The following is a 15,315-nucleotide window of genomic DNA, read 5'->3' as shown; positions in this document are numbered from 1 at the left end:
CGGGGCCTCCCAAGGGGCTGAGAGTCTGAGGATTCTGGATGACTCCCATGGAGATGGGTGGCACAGAAGGTGCCGTGGGCACAAGGCTGGGGAGGGGACAGGGCAGCTCTGGAGCCTGGGAAAGGCCTGGTCTGGAGGCGCCTCCCACCTCATAGGGTTAGACCAGGAAGAGGACGTGGGTGTGAACGCGGTGTGAGAGTGCCGGCTGGTGTGAAAGAGCACGCAGAGGGTCGAGGGAGCACTCTCATGCTTGTGTGTGGGTGTGTGTGTACACAGTGCTCTCGTGGCTTTGCGGGTGTGTGTACACGGTGCCCTCACGTGCCCGTGTGCGGGTGTCTGTGTACATGGTGCTCTCATGTGCCCATGTGCGGGTGCGTGTATGTGCACAGGTGTTCTCATGTGCCTGTGTGCGGGTGTGTGTGTACACGGTGTTCTCACGTGCCTGTGTGCATGTACATGGTATTCTCACGTTGCCTGTGTGCATGTGCGTGTGTGTGCACACGGTGCTCTCACGTGCCTGTGTTTGGGTGCGTGCGTGTGTACACGGTGCTCTCACATGCCTGTGTGCATGTGCATGTGTGTGCACACGGTGCTCTCACGTGCCTGTGTTCGGGTGCGTGCGTGTGTACATGGTATTCTCACGTTGCCTGTGTGCATGTGTGTGTGTGTGCACACGGTGCTCTCACGTGCCTGTGTTCGGGTGCGTGCGTGTGTACATGGTGCTCTCACGTGCCTGTGTGCATGTGCGTGTGTGTGCACACGGTGCTCTCACGTGCCTGTGTTCGGGTGCGTGCGTGTGTACATGGTGCTCTCACGTGCCTGTGTGCATGTGCGTGTGTGTGCACACAGTGTTCTCACGTGCCTGTGTGCATGTGTATGTGCACACGGTGCTCTCACGTGCCTGTGTTCGGGTGCGTGCGTGTGCACACGGTGCTCTCACGTGCCTGTGTGCATGTGCGTGTGTGTGCACACGGTGCTCTCACGTGCCTGTGTTCGTTCGGGTGCGTGCGTGTGCACACGGTGTTCTCGCATGCCTATGAGCATGTGCACACGGTGAAGCATGTGAGAGAGAGAGAGTTTGGTTGATGAGCTGGAGGCAGGAGGATCCCGGGGCACTTACAAAGTAGATGTCAGTAGCGGGTGTGTCCTCCTCGTCTGAGGCCTGGCTGGCGGGCGCGCCCTCCTCGTCCGAGGCCTGGCTGGCAGTTTCTGCTTCCACCGCAGCAGAGGCACCGGCCGGGGAAGCCTCCACCCTGGGGACGGAGCAGACAGGGAGACTTGACCCTCAACCCCACCCAGAGCCTCCCCACTGCCCGGCTTCACACAGTATCGCTGATACAGAAACCCAGGGAGCTGATCGCAGGCTACGCGCTCCTGCTATTTAACGCAAATCAGAACAAACCCCTCAAGAAGCCCCCAAATGCTGACCCCAGGAGTAACCTGCCAGCCCACTGCCAGCTGGGCCCTGCCTACCACACACACACCTGCAGGCAGGAGCTGGCCTCACCCTCCCCGGCTGTGCCGCCCTGGGAGGGCCTGTTCCTCCTCAGCCTCAGATGCCTCATCTGTCCAGTGGGGAGAGATGCACCACCTCACTGGGATCAGAGCTTCTTTCTTCTTTTACTGCTTTATTGTTTTGAGATAGGCTCTCATTCCATCAGCCATGCTGACGTGCAGCTGTCACGGCTCACTGCAGCCTCCACCTCCCAGACTCAAGCCATCCTCCTGTCTTGGCTTCCCAAGTAGCTGAGACTACAGGTGTGCACTACTACGCCCAACTAATTCTGTGTGTGTGTATGTGGAGACAGGGTCTCACTATGTTGCCCACGCTGGTCTCCAACTTGTGGGGTCAAGCAATCCTCCCACCTCAGCCTCCTTTAGGAGGGATCACAGATGGGAGCCCACAAGCCCAGCCTCTCTGTCCTTTTCACTGAGCACTTACTACAGGCCAGGACCGGCTCCTGTGATTAACTCACTGAGTCTATCGTGAAGGATGGAGACGGGGCAGCTACCGTCCCTGTGTTACTTTTGCAAAAACGGAGGCACAGAGAGGAGGTGAGGAACGGCCTCAGCCTTGGCTATGTAGTGGGTGCAGTGTTTATCCCAGGAATGTGGCCCCACACGCCCTCCCGCTACGTCAGAGGTTCAGTTCTTGTTCTTCTTAGCCATAAAAACCAAATTTTATGGTTCGAGGTTTGGCAACGGCCAGGAGCTGACAGTGGCAGGAATGCCAGGTGGAAGATAAACCCCCAGAGCTTTATTTTCGGGTCTGTGCTGCTGTGAGTGCTAAAAAAGGTCTCTTGGAACAAAAATAAAAAAGTGTCTCAAGCAAAAATCATTAGAAAGGCAGGAAGAATTTGGTAACAATGCAAGCATGGGATTACACACATCAGACAGATGACAGAAAGGACAGAGAGAAAGGGGCCAGCGCGGGGCTCACACCTGTCATCCCAGCACTGTGGGAGGCTGAGGCGGGAGGAGCACCTGAGTTGAGGAGTTCGAGGCCAGCCTGGCCAACATGGTGAAACCCGTCTCTACTAAAATCACAAAAATTAGTTGGATGTGGTGGCGCGCGCCTATAATCCCAGCTACTTGGGAGGCTGAGGCAGGAGAATCAGTTGAACCCAGGAGGCGGAGGCTGCGGTGAGCTGAGATTCGCACCACTGCACTCCAGCCTGGGCGACAGAGCAAGACTCTGTCTCAGAACTAACAACAACAAAGACATAAAGGAACCGAATGATGACAGTAAACAGATTTAACATCTTTACACTGTTGGTCATAGTGTAAATTAGTTCAACCATTGTAGAAAACAGTGTGGTAATTCCTCAAGGATCTAGAAATAGAAATTCCATTTGCCCCAGCAATCCCATTACTGGGTATATACCCAAAGGATTATAAATCATTTTATTATAAGGACACATGCACATGAATGTTCACTGTGGCATTGCTTACAATAGCAAAGACCTAGAACCAACCCAAATGCCCATCGACGATAGACTAGACAAGGAAAATGTAGCACAGATACACCGTGGAATACTATGCAGCCATCAAAAACGATGACTTCGTGTCCTTTGTAGGGACATGGATGAACCTGGAAACCATCATTCTCAGCAAACTGACACAGGAACAGAAAATCAAACACCGCATGTTTCTCACTCACAGGTGGATGTTGAACAATGAGAACACATGGACGCAGGGAGGGGAACATCACACACTGGGGTCCCCGGTGGGGAAATAGGGGAGGGACAGCGGGGGGTGGGGAGCTGGGGAGAGAGAGCATGGGGAGAAATGCCAGATACAGGTGACGGGGAGGAAGGCAGCACATCACACTGCCACGTGTGTACCTACGCAACCATCTTACATGTTCTTCACATGTACCCCAAAACCTACAACGCAATTAAAAAAAAAAAAAGATTGGACATCACAGGGCTCACAGAGAACGTCCCATCCCACAACAGAGACGCTCATTCTTTCCACGTGGTTGAGGTGTGTGTTCCCACCGAGTCTCATGAGGAAATGTGGGCCCGGGGCTGGGGCGGGCTTGGTTGGGGGGGCTTTCAGTCATGGCAGTGGATCCCTCACGGCTTGGTGCTGTCCTTACCCTTGGGAGCAAATTCTCACCAAATCTGCTAGTCTAGAAGTGTGTGGCACTGATGTGGGGCACAGCGGCTCACGCCTGTCATCCCAGCACTTTGGGAAGTCGAGGCAGTTGGGTCACCGGAGGTCAGGAGTTCGAGACCAGCCAGGTCAACATGATGAAACTACGTCTCTAGTAAAAATACAAAAATTAGCCAGGCGTGGTGGCGGGCGCCTGTAATCCCGGCTATTTGGGAGGCTGAGGCAGGAGAACTGCTTGAACCTGGGCGGCGAAGTTTGCAGTGAGTCAAGATCGCTCCATTGCACTCCGGCCTGGGTAGCAAGAGATAAACTATCTCAAAGAAGTAAGCAAATAAAATAGAAAATAAAAAATGAAAATAAAATAAGTAAATACTAAAGGCAAAAAAACCCTTGTGATTTGGAAGTTCAGAGATGCTTTTACACAACTTTCTGCCCAGCGTCTCTTGCCCTTGGTCCTGTGGACACTGGAACCAGGTCCTTTTCTGGGGCAGGGCTGTCCTGGGCACGATAGGCTGATGTTGAGCAGCGTTCCTGGCCTCCACCCACTCCATGACAGGAGCACTCCCTGGTTCCAACAGCCACAAATACCCCCAGGCATCGCCCAGTGTTCCCCGGAGGCCAGTATCAGCCCCAGCTAGTTGAGAACCAATGTACAGAAAAACCACCACCTGTTAATACAACCCAGTAAGAAGGAACGGCTCCATTCTGAAACCTTGCGGTGCTCTTGGCTCCTCTGGGCCCGCAGCAGGTGGGCACCCTGACCTCCTGCCGAGACCATACTCACCCTGAGTCTTCCTCTTTGGGGACCACGATCTCCACGCTGCACGTGGGCTCCACCTGCACCGTAATCTGCTGCAGGCTGTCTTCCGTGGGTGGCTCTTCCTGTGGCCTGCAGGCAATGGGAGGCTGTGCCTCAGTTTCCCTCCTCTTGTCCCCCCGTCCTGCCCCCAGGAGTGCCCAGTGAACTCCAGGGCCAGTCCCAGAGCCTCCTGCTCAGGCCTGGTCTTTCTGGCTGTCACTCCCAGCCTGGGGACTGTCTACCCGGGTCCCTTGGTGACTGTGGTGCCGGCAGGGCCCAGGGCCCAGCAGGCTCTCGGGGCATATGAGTGAATGGTGGCCCTGACTGGCTTAGGTGTCACAGATCCTGCCCACCCCCACAAGAGTTCCTGAACCTGAACCGAGGGCCTGACAGGTGAGTCAGTGTCCCAGCAGCCTGGCCTGGGCATGTGCTTTCTCCAAATAGCATGCTGGACAGAGAGGAGGGTCACATCCCACCCAGCACACCCTGGGCACCACAGCACACCAAGGGGTTTCTTTCATTAGGCAGCAGTGATTAAAACACAGTTAAGGGCCGAGCACGGTGGCTCAAGCCTGTAATCCCAGCACTTTGGGAGGCCGAGGTGGGTGGATCACAAGGTCAAGAGATTGAGACCATCCTGGTCAACATGGTGAAACCCTGTCTCTACTAAAAATACAAAAAAAAAAAAAAAAAAAAAAAAAAATCAGCTGGGCATGGTGGCGCGTGCCTGTAATCCCAGCTACTCAGGAGGCTGAGGCAGGAGAATTGCCTGAAGCCAGGAGGCAGAGGTTGCAGTGAGCCGAGATCGCGCCATTGCACTCTAGCCTGGGTAACAAGAGCGAAATTCCATCTCAAAAACAAAACAAAACAAAACAAAACAAAACAAAACACAGTTAAGGAAAGCAACACCTCGCCACTGCCCCAGTGTTCGCAAGAGTGAGACCCTGGGGACCTCACAAACGTCCATGAGGTCTGGGCACTTGAAGCCGGGTGCAGCCCATGGGATGGGAGGCTGGCACGCAGGCACAACAGGGAACAGTGCACCCGCCCATAAGATCCCCTTTAGTCGGGTGACAACAGCAAGGGGCGGGAGGCGCGCACGGCTGTGTCCATCTGTGTCAAGATAAAAGGGGACCATAGCTGGGCGTTGTGGCTCACACCTCTAATTCCAGCACTTTGGAAGGCTGAGGCAGGTGGACTGCCTGAGGTCAGGAGTTCGAGACTAGCCTGGACAACAGAGTGAAACCCCATCTCTACTAAAAATACAAAACTTAGCTATGTGTGGTGGTGGGCGCCTGTAATCCCAGTTACTAGGGAGGCTGAGGCAGGAGAATTGCCTGAACCCAGGAGGCGGAGGTTGCGGTGAGCCGAGATCGCGTCAATGCACTCCAGCCTGGACAAGAGTGAAACTCCGCCTCAAAAAAATAAATAAATAATGGAACCACAAACCTGGTGCACATTTGCTGTGTCCCCAGAAAGTATCTCTGCAAAGGGACAAAACCCACAGTTCCAGTGGTTGCCCATGGGGCGGGATGAGCCATGGCAGGAGGGGGCATTTCACGATGGTCCCTCTTGTACTTTCTCTTAAGTTAAAGAAAACTTAATAGAAGAAGAAACAACGAAGGACCCACAGGCCAGAGCTGCCCCAGGGCATAAGAAAAACAAAGGGACTAGAAGATTCTGTGTGGTTCTAGGGCTGAGTGCTGGAACCTTAAATCTGTCCCCAGGAGAGGATGGGCAGAGAGCAGAGGGGCTGGGGGCGGGAATAGGAGCTGTGAGCTGTGCAAGATGAGACGGTGAGAGACCCAGGGAGGGAAGGGGGCTGGGTCTCACCTGCCATCCTGTCCAGAGGACTGTGTGCGCCGCCTGTATAGAGAAGGCGAACAGATGACAGGGGAAAAGCCATGGCCCGCCCCCCTCGGCAGCCCCGCCCACCTGTATATTAGATACCCAGCCCACCTGTATATCTGATGCCCCGCCCTCCTACACATCAATTGCCCCGCCCACATTAACAGCAACGCATGGCCCTTCTGCACATCAGATGCCCCACTCACGTGCACAGCGGATGCCCCGCCCTCCTGCACAGCGGATTCCCCGTCCACCTGTACCTCGGATGCCCCACCCACCTGTACCGGGGCTGCTCCGACGTCTCCGAGGGGGACCGCTCAGGAATGGAGAGGGATGTGGATGATAGAGTCGTGGCAATGGAGGCTGTAGTGGCTTCTTCAAAAGAAGGTGGCGTGCAGGGCAGGAGGTCAGGCCGGCCTGCGGAGAGAGGACTGTGGGCACCTTGCAGAGCCTCTGGGCCCCAAGCACCACAGAGGATTCTCCCTGAGGCTGGGCTCACCCGGGAGCCCATAGCCCAGCGCCTGCAGCCTCCCAGACACACCATCTCCCCCCACGGCAGAGAAGGGTGACGTTCCCCCTTGCATGAAGACTTCTGACCGCTCTCAAAATAGAATCCAGACCCCTACACAGCCCAGAGGGTCCTGTGTGACCTGGCCTGCCCCACCCTACTGCCTCCTCCCTCTCTTCCCCTCCCCACTGCTCAGCCACAAGATCCTCCTTGCTGTTCCCCCAGCAAGTGGGGTACTGCCCCACGGTCTGTGCATGGCGACGTCCCTTCCTGCATTCTATCCCCCCAGCTCCCTGACATCAGGCCCAGCCCGGGGCCTAAATGCCTTCTATGGCATCCCAGTGCACCTCGGGTGACAGTGACCCTGACAGAAGGTGGGCGCCGTCACTACCCCCAACTGCCCAGTGGAGCCTTCTACACTCAGCTCTCTCTGGGACTCTTTCCTGGGGCCAGGCCGGCTCTGCAGGTCCCGGAGGTGGCAACTGAGTGATTAGCACTCAGGATGAGGCCTGCGCCCTGCTCACTGGGCTACTGCTGGCACCCTGTGGCCCCTACAAGCACACTCCCGCCCTCTGCCCCTCACCTTCGTCCTCCAGCGTGGGGTAGCTGCGGGCCCCCCGAAGATCATACTGGGCCTCCTCCCGCTCACTGGGGATCTGGCTGGCCGAGAAGGCGGCTGTGGGCCCCAGGGGTTTGACGGCCAGCAAGGCTCCACCGCGCCCCTTCTTGGAGGGTGAGGACTTCAGGGCTGCAGGGGACGGAGGGTGAGTGTTGGCAACTGGGGCTGCTGGGGGCTCGCAGCAAAGCCCAGACAGGACCACTGCCCGCATGTGCCTCTGCCGTCCCTGAGGCCAGGAGGCAGCAAAGCCTCTGTGGTAAACCAGGCTGGCTGCGGGAGGCACTGGGGGTCCTAGTTATCTGTCCTGCCCACCCGACCATCTCTGAGACACACAGGGCTTGGCACAGTGCCTGCCCTCCTGGGGCCCTGCAGACCTGTGGCTCCCATGAAGCTGGCCAGGGCCCCCAGTTTCAGACGGACACGAGAGCCTTCTGGAACACCAGGTGTCATTGGAGAAGTCAGTGGCTCAGCACGTAGGGCCCAGATCCAGGCTCGCCTGCTGGCTGTGTGGCTTGGTGTCTCTGGGCTCCGGTGACTGACCTTAGCAGTTGGGTTGGGTGGGGCAGGTGATGCCACAGCACCCTGCAAGGGACTGGGCCGGTCCTCAGAGCTGTTTGAGCTCTGATTCCTCACCAAGCTCTTGTGACCTCTGGCCCCAGAATGGCCCACACAGTTCCTGGTAAACAGTAGGTGCTCAGTTTGCCTTGTGCAGCTTCCTACAGTCACCAAAGGCTGGCAAACACCCCAGAATGACTGGAAATGACCCCGTGGCAATGGTCCCAGAGAGTGGTGTGTGGGGACAGGCTCCAGAGCCGGCTCTCCAGAGACAGTCCCTAACATGTGATGTCTGCCAATTCCCACGGGTGTCACCTGGAGTGGGTCCCTGACCTCGGAGCCGGGAAGATCGGCCCCACTGTGAGCGCAGGCCATTGGTGTGCCTGTCCCTGCTGCTCCCAGGAGCGGCCCCCGTGGGTGTGTACGCACGGACCATTCATGCCCCCGACACTTCCCAAGCACCTGTATGCTAGGCCTGTGCAGGATGCTGGGGAGCCCGGGAGCCTTCCGGTGGGGAGGGCCCTGAGCAACAGACATGGGAGGAACCCATCTGGCAGCAGGTGGGCCACGGGCCGAGGTCTGCACTGGGGCCTGGGACCCCAAGCCTGCAACCAGTTGTTACAGTGGCACGAGGGGAAGCTGAGCCCTGAGAGATGGGGACCCCCCCAGGCACCCTGGGTGAACCCTGAGTCCCCACCTTCCCCTCCCACGCTCTGCTGGGCTGGCCTCCTGGGTTCTCCTGGCTGGGATGGGTTTCCTTGGTGAAGGTGATGCTGTGGGCAGCCCCACACACCATGAGCTACCTGCTGGGCTAGGCCCACCCATCCCATATATAAACACTGTACCCTCACCATGTTGTGCAGATGGGGAAACTGAGGCACACGGGGAGGCCAGGCCAGGATTCAGGATTCAGGCTGTGGACCCATGCTCTACCCCTGTGCAGACAAATGTCCCAACCACCCTACCTGCGGGTGAGGCCCGGTCTGAGGGAGGGCACAGGGGCTCTGGGTTTACCATCCCTGCCCACTGGGTTCTCAGCCTCCCCCTAGAGTCCCTCCTGCCCCACAGGGCTCAGGTGGCTTACAGGAGTTCTTCCGAAAGACCGTGTTGCTCATGAACTTGAAAAAGCGCTCGGCATAGAAGCTGGGGCGGTGGACGGACACGGTGTCCTGGAAGAGAGTGGTGGGAGTGCCCGGGGGGCAGAGGGCGCATCAAACAACAGCCGGGTACAGTCTGACAGACACGGGGTGTGGGGCGGTCGGGGTGGCACCGTCTGTGTGAAAGGCTGGAGATGCGTCCACGGCACCGTGGCTTGCTGGGAGGGGGTCACGGAACTGGGAACAGGGGCTCCCTCTGGGGAGGGAGACGGTGACAGGGAAGAGACGGGAACTTTTCCACTAGAGAGACCTGTTAGCACGTCTGACTTCCTTTTTTTTTTTGAGACGGAGTCTCACTTTGCAGTCTGAGCTGGAGTGTGGCGGCGTGATCCTGGCTCACCGCAAGCTTTGCCTTCCGGGTCTGAGCAATTCTCCTGCCTCAGCCTCCCAAGTAGCTGGGATTACAGGCACCCGCCACTATGCCCAGCTAATTTTTGTATTTTTAGTAGAGACAGGGCTGGCCAGGATGGTCTTCACCTCCTGACCTTGTGATCTACGTGCCTCGGCCTCCCAAAGTGTTGGGATTACAGGCGTGAGCCACTTCGCCCGGCCAGCATTTTTGACTTTTTAAACCAGGTCAATCAAGTATTCTGGCCAGGCGCAGTGGTCCACGTGGACTTGCAGGGGAGGCTGAGGCAGGACGGCCTGGCTGGGGCCCTGCTGGGATGTGACCTTTGGCCTCCCAGAATGCAACCTCCTTTCCCAGTCTTCTTGGTGGGGAGTGGCCACATGCCAGGATCATGAACGACTCCACCCTCACAGGCTGCAGTAGGAGGCGGCACCCGTCCACTGTGGCCTAGGGGACAAGGACAACCCCAGGGAAGTGGGGCGGCAGCACAGGACACCCTGGCCGGCCTCGTCAGAGCGAGAGGTCTCCTATCGGCTCTGGGCAGCGGGTTCCGGGCCTTGGTGTTTTAAGACATCCTGAGAGGCCTCTGCCGGCCACCACCCTGACCTGCTCCATGCTTATCCTGGAAGCTACTGCCTGGACCTTCTAAACACTCTTGAAAAATGGGGGTGTCTGTTGGGATCTTGGATTCTACAGGCTGTGGCGACACAGATGTTAGTCCTCAGCACCTGGCCCCAGGAGGTGGTCCGCGTTTGTGGAGCGATGGATGGGAGGGAGGCCGGGACGACAGGTGGGAGGACAGGAGGGAGGAAGGTCGGGAGGAGGGGTGCAGGCTCACCCCATCATGGACGAGGGCCTTCCAGGTGTGCTCCAGCTTCTTGATGAACCTGTGGAGAGAGTGCCCAGAGTGGCAGCTGACATCACCCCCTCATGCCAGGCGGCCTCACTCAGGGGGCACTGTGCACCCCCCAGGACACTGGGCCATGGCCTCGGGCAATCGTGGCTGTCAAAACTCAGGGTGGCAGGTGCTCCTGGCAGAAGTGGGTGGAGGCTCACTGCTCAGTGCCCTGCAATGCCCAGGACGGCCCCACCCCAGAGAACCACCTGGTCCCAATGTCCACAGCACTGAGTGGGCAACCCTGTATTTAAATATACTAGAGCCCCAGGTGGGCACGTTGGCTCACGCCTGTGATCCCAGCACTCTGGAAGGCTGAGGGGGGTTCATCACTTTAGGCCAGGAGTTCAAGACCAGCCTGTCCAACATGGTGAACTCTTGCCTCTACTAAAAATACAAAAATTAGCTGGGCGTGGTGGTAGGTGCCTGCAGTCCCAGCTACTCAGGAGGCTGAGGCAGGAGAATCGCTTTGATTCAGAAGGTGGAGGTTGCACCTGGCCAAAAGCATGCCACTGCACTTCGGCCTGAGGGACACAGTAAGACTGTCAGAAAACAAACAAACAAACAAAAAACAAATATTCAAGCCCCAAAGTGAGACCTCAAACCCACTCCTTGGATTTTGTCTTTGAGACAGGGTCTTGCTCAGCCAGCCTGGAGTGAAGTGCTGTGATCACAGCTCACTGCTCCAGCCCCAGGCTCAAGGGATCCTCCAGGTCTCCCGAGCAGCTGCGACTACAGGAGCACCACCATGCTCTGTTCATTTTTTAAATTTTTTCGTAGACATGGGGTCTTGCTATGTTGTCCAGGCTGGTCTCAAACTCCTCGGCTCACGTGATCCTCCCACCTTGGCCTCCCACAGTGCTGGATTACCAGCATAAGCCTCTGTGCCCAATTCACTCTGTGGATTTTCAAGGTGACCAGATACCTTCCTTTAGGGCTCAAACGGGAGCAGCCCAGCAAGAGGCTTCCAGAAGGCTGAGGAGCCCCAAGAGCTGCTGGTGCTGCTGTTTCCACAGGCAAGCGCCTTTGTACATGGGTGTCCATGGGGCACCCACTGGTGGGACTGTAGACCTGGGGTATCCACTTTGGGACTGCAAACCCAGGTGTTCACCTGTAGGCTGCAGACCCGGCACCCCTCCAAGTGGCTGCACCCCCGGCACCCCCTGTGTGACTGTAGACCCGGCACCCCCGTGTGGCTGCACCCCCGGCACCCCCGGCACCCCCGTGTGACTGCACCCCCGCACCCACCTGTACGACTGCAGGATGTCGATGATGCCGATGTGCAGCAGGAGCCGCTCCCCGCGGCCATTCACGGCAGGGATCCCGCCCATCCTAGGGAGAGAGGCCAAGGGCACCGTCAGCATCCCACGGAGCTGGGACTCAGGGCAGACAGGGCTGGGGAATCCACCCGCTCCTGTGGAGCCCTCAGAGTGGGGCCTGACGCCCGGGAACCTCCGTCCTGATGTCCCTCCATCACCCCCAGCCTGAAACCCAGGCCCAGGCGCTGCCGAGGAGTCCCAGCTAGGAGGCCCAGGCACGCACCCCCCACGCACACACGTGTGCACACACACACACATGCACGCACACGTACGTGCACACACTGCACGCTGCATGCCCAGGCAGGGCCACAGGGTCTCAGGTACAGCCTGGGAAGTTAACTGTCACCCGGCACCACAGCACGCATCCCCTGCCCAGCGCGGTTAGTGAGGCCACACGTGCAGCAGCCATCCTGAAGCCACCAGGACCAGACCCATTGGGCCCGGGCCCTGCACGCTCTGCTCACGCCACAGGCTGCTGTGCTCACCTGCTCCCCCGCTGGGCCCTCAAAGACCCTACAAACACCAGGATGGTCTGAGTGGGAGCTGTGCCCGGCCTTGGCTCCCGTGCCCTCCGCAGCTACACCCTGGTTGGGACCCCAGGTCCCCCTCTGCCATCCATGGAACAAGCCACCACTTGCAAACCAAGGCTCAGCTAGTGGCCTAGTGTGAGCCAGCACTGCCCCTGGGCCAGGCCAAACTTGGCTCCACACTCGGCGGCTGCACCGAGGAGTGCTGCCCCCACCCGGGAGCCTTTATTTTCTCCACTGGAAACGGGGGAAGCCCACTTCCCTCCACCAAGGCCGCTGTGAGGACTGAACACGGTAACCAAGGGGAAGGCTCTGCCTGTCCCCACGGTCAGGGAGCCGCTGTGACCAGGACACAGCCTCAGCACTGCTGTGCAACGCCTGTCCTTCCCATCCCCTGGGCCGTGTCTGAGGACATCTGTGGTTGTCACGACTGGGGGTGCTACTGGCCCGGAGTGGGTGGAGGCCCGAGACGCTGCTCAGCACCCTACAGTGCCCAAGACAACCCCACCTCAGAGAATAAGCCCGCCCCAACATCCATACTATCCCAGGAGGGCTATGCGAGCGTCTTCCCAACCAAACCCTGAGCTGTGAGGGCCTGCCTGACCCCTCTGCCCTGGCATCCAGCAGAGACTTGACTGTAAGCCACTGAAGTATGGCCTCCTCTCTCCACCACCACTCCCATCTTCTGTGGCAGCCACTTCTGTTTTTGAGAAGGAGTCTTGCTCTGTCTCCAGGCTGGAGTGCAGTGGCTCGATCTCGGCTCACTGCAACCTCCGTCTCCTGTGTTCAAGCGTCTCTTCCGCCTCAACCTCCCGAGTAGCTGGGACCACAGGCGCCTGCCACCACGCCCGGCTAATTTTTGCATTTTTAGTAGAGACGGGGTTTCACCATGTTGGCCACGATGGTCTGGACCTCTTGACCTCGTGATCCGCCCGCCTCAGCCTCCCAAAGTGTTGGGATTACAGGCTTGAGCCACCACGCCTGGCCTTTTTTTTTTTTTAAAGAGTTTAGTTCTTTTTGCCCAGGCTGGAGTACAATGGCTCAATCTCAGCTCACTGCAGGCTCCACCTTCTGAGTTCAAGTGATTCTCCTGCCTCAGCCCCCAAGTAGCTGGGATTACAGGCACACACCCCACACTGCCAAGATTTTGCATGAAGGAGAGACGGGGTTTCTCCCTGTTGGCCAGGCTGGTCTGGAACTCCTGACCTCAGGTGATCCACCCGCCTCAGCCTCCCAAAGTGCTGGGATTGCAGGCATGAGCCACCGCACCCGGCCTTTTTTTTAAATTTAATTTTTAATTTTTTTAAATTTTGAGATGGAGTCTCACTCTGTCACCTAGGCTGGAGGGCAGTGGCATGATCTGGGCTCACTGTAACTACCTCCTGGGTTCAAGTGATTCTTCTGCCTCAGCCTCCCGAGCAGCTGGAATTACAGGCGCCTGCCACCAGGCCTGGCTAATTTGTATATTTTTAGTAGAGATGGGGTTTCATCATATTGGCCAGGCAGGTCCCAAACTCCTGACCTCGTGATCCGCCCGCCTCGGCCTGCCAAAGTGCTGGGATTACAGGCGTGAGCCACCAGGTCGGACTTTTTATTTTAAGACAGGGTCTCACTCTGTCACCCAAGCTGGAGTGCAGGGACGCAATCTCAGCTCACTGCAGCCTCCGCCTGCCACGCTCACAGGACCCTTGGCCTCCTGAGTAGCTGAGACTGCAGGCTCACACGCAACTAAGTTTCCTATTTTTTGTAGACATGTGGTCTCGCGATGTTGCCCAGGCTGGTACTGAACTCCTGGGCTGAAGCCACCCTCCCACCTTGGTAAGTGCTGGAATGACATGGGTGACACCACGCCCGGCCAGTAGCCGCTTTGATCCGGGTGGAATCCGTTTGCAGCCCCTCCGCTTCGTGGGCTGTGTCCCGCTGAGGGCGCCGCCTCGCCCGGTCCCTCTGGCCTCCCACGCATCCTCCACACCTTTGTGGCTCCGCTCTACACAGGCGGCGTGTGGACCCCTCTGAGGGCCACGGGGAAATGCCATCTCAATCTCATTCCTGTGGATGGCAGTGGCCTCGGCCCAGTCACGGGCGAATGGAAGTGCCACCCTGCCATTTCCAGACCAGGCACGGAACCCCACGCCTGTGGCCGGCACCACAGCCTGGCTTCACTCTGGGGCACCGATGCCAGGCTCCAGACTCTCAGTCCATCTGTCACCCATGACACCCTCGCCAGCCCTCCCTGCCTGCTTCCACCTTGGGACCGGGAAGGGGGCGGGGGTCCGAGGGGCTGGAGCCCGCAGGGCAGGGAAGCGGGATGGGTCCGGAGGCCCCCCGCCCACCTACGTGTCATCCGACTCGATGGCCTCCCCGCGCGCGGCGCCGCCCTGGATGGACTCCATGGCTGTGGAGTAGAGCGCCTTCTGGCCCGCGGGCCGCTTCTCGTCCGCGGTGCTCTGCGCGCCCCGCGCCTGCCGCTCGCGCTCGTGCTGGTCGATGTTGTGCACGCCCAGCAGCAGGCTGTAGTCCATGATCTTGAAACTCTCCAGCACCTGAAGGGTGGGGCACGGACACGCGGTCAGCTGGCTCCACCCCCCGACGCCCCGACGGCCCGGTGGGCTCAGATGTGAGGGGTACAGTCCCACGGCCCCCCAGGGGTGGGGTTCTACCCTTCTCCGAGGGACAGAGGGGCCGTGGTCACACAGCGGCCTCAAAGCGGGCCAGAGAACGAGGGCTTCCGGCCTCCCAGCAGGTTGCCTTGGGCACTGGGACGGCTTTTTCGTTTTTTGTTTTTTTTGAGACGGAGTTTCGCTCTTCTAACCCAGGCTGGAGTGCAATGGCGCGATCTTGGCTCACCGCAACCTCCGCCTCCTGGGTTCAGGCGATTCTCCTGCCTCAGCCTCCTGAGTAGCTGGTATGACAGGCACGTGCCACCACGCCCAGCTAATCCTTCCTGGCTTTGCGCCTTCCTGAGAGACAGAGGGCCGGGCCGATGCCTGACCAGCCCAGGCCCATGGGCAAGGATGTGCCTGGCCCAAGAGCCAACACCCAGGTGCGTGGGCACCCACGGTAGCCTTGAGGCCCGAGTGGTCTGGGCGGTTTTCTGGGGGTGTGGGTCAAGTTCTTTTTT

General features: G+C 58.5%; 1 protein-coding gene across 6 annotated transcripts in view; it reads right to left on the bottom strand.

Annotated features, from left to right (window-relative positions):
• PIP5K1C (phosphatidylinositol-4-phosphate 5-kinase type 1 gamma) overlaps positions 1–15,315 on the bottom strand; it is a 64,090-nt gene that overhangs the window by 7,515 nt on the left and 41,260 nt on the right. For all 6 annotated transcript variants that reach the window (XM_039466096.2, XM_039466097.2, XM_039466099.2 and 3 more), the window contains exons 8-16: positions 14,532–14,737; positions 11,597–11,680; positions 10,292–10,340; positions 9,032–9,116; positions 7,357–7,521; positions 6,544–6,682; positions 6,251–6,283; positions 4,403–4,507; positions 1,121–1,253 (exon numbers count right to left, since the gene is read on the bottom strand). In XM_039466096.2, coding sequence (XP_039322030.1) covers positions 1,121–1,253; positions 4,403–4,507; positions 6,251–6,283; positions 6,544–6,682; positions 7,357–7,521; positions 9,032–9,116; positions 10,292–10,340; positions 11,597–11,680; positions 14,532–14,737 — 999 coding nt within the window. The remainder of the gene's footprint in view (positions 1–1,120; positions 1,254–4,402; positions 4,508–6,250; positions 6,284–6,543; positions 6,683–7,356; positions 7,522–9,031; positions 9,117–10,291; positions 10,341–11,596; positions 11,681–14,531; positions 14,738–15,315) is intronic.

The sequence above is a fragment of the Saimiri boliviensis genome, chromosome 14 (genome assembly GCF_048565385.1).
Source record: "Saimiri boliviensis isolate mSaiBol1 chromosome 14, mSaiBol1.pri, whole genome shotgun sequence".
Taxonomy (NCBI): Eukaryota; Metazoa; Chordata; class Mammalia; order Primates; family Cebidae; genus Saimiri; species Saimiri boliviensis.
Note: the sequence above shows the minus strand (reverse complement) of the source record. Positions and strands in the feature narration are given on the sequence as shown.